Below are 2,816 nucleotides of genomic sequence, written 5' to 3'. Positions count from 1 at the left end.
CAAGCCCGTGCAGCCTGGCGGAGAGACCTGCCACGGGCGCTCTGCCGTTGCCCTTCTCAGGGTCTCGATCACAGGCTAGGGTGGCCGGGAGCTGTCCTGGCACCATCACCCTCCCTGCCGGGGAGCCATTCCCCCAAGAGAACTAGCCTGAATTGAGGCATGACGTGGTCTGTGCTTTTCTTTAGGGCTCTGCAGCTCGTGGGGGGTCCAGCTCTCATGGCTGCGGCTGGCGTGACACCCCCCGGCTCCCGAGACTTGCTGCAGCCTGGTTTCTCCAAAGTCCTGCTGGGCACCAAGCCAGAGGCCAAGTACCTGTGCTCAGCCTGCGGGAACATCCTGCGCAGGCCCCTGCAGGCCCAGTGCGGCCACCGCTACTGCTCCTCCTGCCTCGCTGGCATCCTCAGGTAGGCCGGCAACCCGGGGCGGGGCGGCCCTGGCCCTGGCCCTGGCCCTCCGTGGTGGGTCCTGGCAAGCTGGGCTCCAGGCTGGGCGTGCTCTGCCTGCCGGCTCAGTGTGAGTGCCTGGGTCTCGGAGGCCTGGTGTGAGGACCGTGCAGCAGATCATGCAAAGTCATTAGAACGGCGATTGCGGGGAACAGACACTCTCTTGGGTACGTGGGTTAAAGGCAGGTACCATTAAAGGTAATTTTCCAATTTTTTCCTTTTTTAAAGTTTATTTACTGACTTTCTTTGTGAGAAACAGAAAAAGACAGGTATCCCCTGACATGTTTTTGTTTTAATTTGATCAGAGACAGAAAAAGGGAAAGCAAGAAATAAGCCTCCAGGTCCAGGACTCAAACCGTGGTTGGCCATGTGGGAGTCTGGTGCCTTTAACCACTGCACCACCTGCCGCCACTCCCCCATGGGATTTTAATGCTGTATTCCACCTGCAGCCCACTAAGATCCTGGGGGTGTGCAGAGGGAGCCCTGGGACGGGAGCCTGACCTGCCCACGCATCCGCTGCACCCAGCCCACGCTAGCATCTGGGCCTCCTTCACTTTCATTTTGTTTTTTGCTGAGGGCTCTGCACTCACCAGAGAGAGGTGGGGAGGTGAGAAACCGGGGGCATGGCCAGTGGAGTCTCCTCTCAGGCTCTGGGCACGCACACACCCCAGTGTGACCCTCAGGCCACTGGCCCTGGGACTTGAACCGCACAGACAACCATGTGGGGTTCAGCACCCCAACCTCTGCACAGCCTGCTGGCCTTCTCTCTTTTCCAGCACGGTTTTAGCGAGGTCAGGGTCCCCTGTGACTTGGCTGCTCACACAAGGTTGGCGGGCGTCGCTCTGGAGCTGGCCCGAGAGGCTCTGTGCTGCGTCCGGGGGCCGCCGCGGAGGACAGTGAGGATGAGCCCCACGCAGGGCGTCTGTCTCGGGAGGCGGTCTTCAGAGACAGCACCCAGGGTGCAGATGGGGGCGTCACCTCAGGCTCACGTCCCCAGGTGCCTGTTTCAGGGCTTACGTCTTCCTGTCTGTTTTGGTTATTTTTAAAAAACGTTTGTTTATTCCATGAGCAAGAAAGACAAAGAGAAGGAGAGGGAGGGGGAGAGGACCCCCAGGGCCCCGCTGCCCCAGCCAGTCCCAGGTCCTGGGTGTGTGTGTGCCTGGCAGACTCGGTGCTGTCTCGGGACTTGAACTGGGAACCTCCCCATGTGGGGTTGCCTTGCAAAGCGTTAGCACTTTACTGCTGCCTTCTCGTCTGTTTTAAATCTTTAAGAAATCACACCATTAACGTGTTTGTCGTTGAATTCGTGGTGGTTGAGGCAGCTGGATCCCACATGGCCAAAAGTGTGGTTTGAAACTCCAGAAAGTTCAGAGCACTTGTGGCTGGGCGTGTGGTCGGGGCTGGGGGTGCTGTCCGTCTGCTCCCGTAGGGTCACCGTGGTCCCCCGTCCCCACAGCTCTGGCCCTCAGAACTGTGCTGCCTGTGTGCACGAGGGCATATACGAAGACGACATCTCCATCCTGGACAGCAGCTCGGTGAGTCAGGGCCCCAGGCCGAAGGCGGCGGCGTGCGGAGGCCAGTTGCTGTTCGGGGCCTGCCCAGGGCTGCACGGCAGCACTCCGGGCAAGGTGGTCGGAGGGGCCTGACCTGGCATCCCTGTCCCCAGGCCTTCCCAGATAACGCCGCCCGCAGGGAGGTGGAGAGCCTGCCAGCCGCCTGTGCCAGCGATGGGTGCACCTGGAAGGGGACCCTGAAGGAATACGAGGTAAGGTGGGCCATGTGCTAGCTGGGGTCCTGGTGCCGTGGCGGCAAGGCCTGCAGGCGAGACTCACTCTCCCGCGGTCTGCGCCGGGGCCCGCGGGACGCTCTGGCTGACGCTGTCTGCTCCTGCGGAGTGCGAGGCCCTGACCCACTCGGTGCCTCGGCTCCCCTGCCTGCCGTCAGGCACAGCCCTCTCCCCATCGAGGGGTAGGTGTGCGCGGACCGAGGCGCCGCCCCAGGGCCGGAGGACGGGTGCTCTGCACTGGAGACCGCGAGTTTTGAGCTCGCTGGGATCCCCCATGTCCCTCGTGCCCACGGTGGTCTCTCCTCTCGGACTGACCCTGGAGACAGGCGAGTGACGGGCGTGCAGAAAGGCTGGGCGCCCAGGCAGCAGCTGGTGCCGACTTCTGCGGCTGTCTGCCAGGCGTCAGCACCTGCGGTTTCAGGACGGTCTTTACAGCCCCCATCTGTTAGGCCTCTGACACCGAAGCCCCAAGTGGGAAGGCCGGGGGACGGAGCCTGTCCAGGCCGCCTCCAGCTACCAGTGAGTGCCCTTTCGAAATTGCACCTCAGTACCAGCAGCTAGCGTAATGGCCACACAACTCAAAAACA

The 2,816-nt window shown here is 61.8% G+C and overlaps 1 protein-coding gene across 2 annotated transcripts in view; it reads left to right on the top strand.

Moving 5' to 3' along the window:
* The first annotated feature begins 188 nt into the window (after positions 1-188).
* LOC102473925 (TNF receptor-associated factor 2) overlaps positions 189-2,816 on the top strand; it is a 30,003-nt gene continuing 27,375 nt past the window's right edge. Inside the window, exons 1-3 of one of the 2 annotated variants that reach the window (XM_014582048.2) lie at positions 189-404; positions 1,900-1,978; positions 2,110-2,208. In XM_014582048.2, coding sequence (XP_014437534.1) covers positions 217-404; positions 1,900-1,978; positions 2,110-2,208 — 366 coding nt within the window. In that variant the 5' untranslated portion in view covers positions 189-216. Of the gene's footprint in view, positions 405-1,147; positions 1,441-1,899; positions 1,979-2,109; positions 2,209-2,816 lie in introns of those variants that run through there. The other variant, XM_006163327.2, reaches the window with a different exon arrangement.

This window comes from Tupaia chinensis, unplaced genomic scaffold (assembly GCF_000334495.1).
Source record: "Tupaia chinensis unplaced genomic scaffold, TupChi_1.0 Scaffold142100_1, whole genome shotgun sequence".
NCBI classification, from domain to species: Eukaryota; Metazoa; Chordata; class Mammalia; order Scandentia; family Tupaiidae; genus Tupaia; species Tupaia belangeri.
The sequence above is the reverse complement of the archived record's forward strand: the minus strand, read 5'-3'. Positions and strand labels throughout refer to the sequence as shown.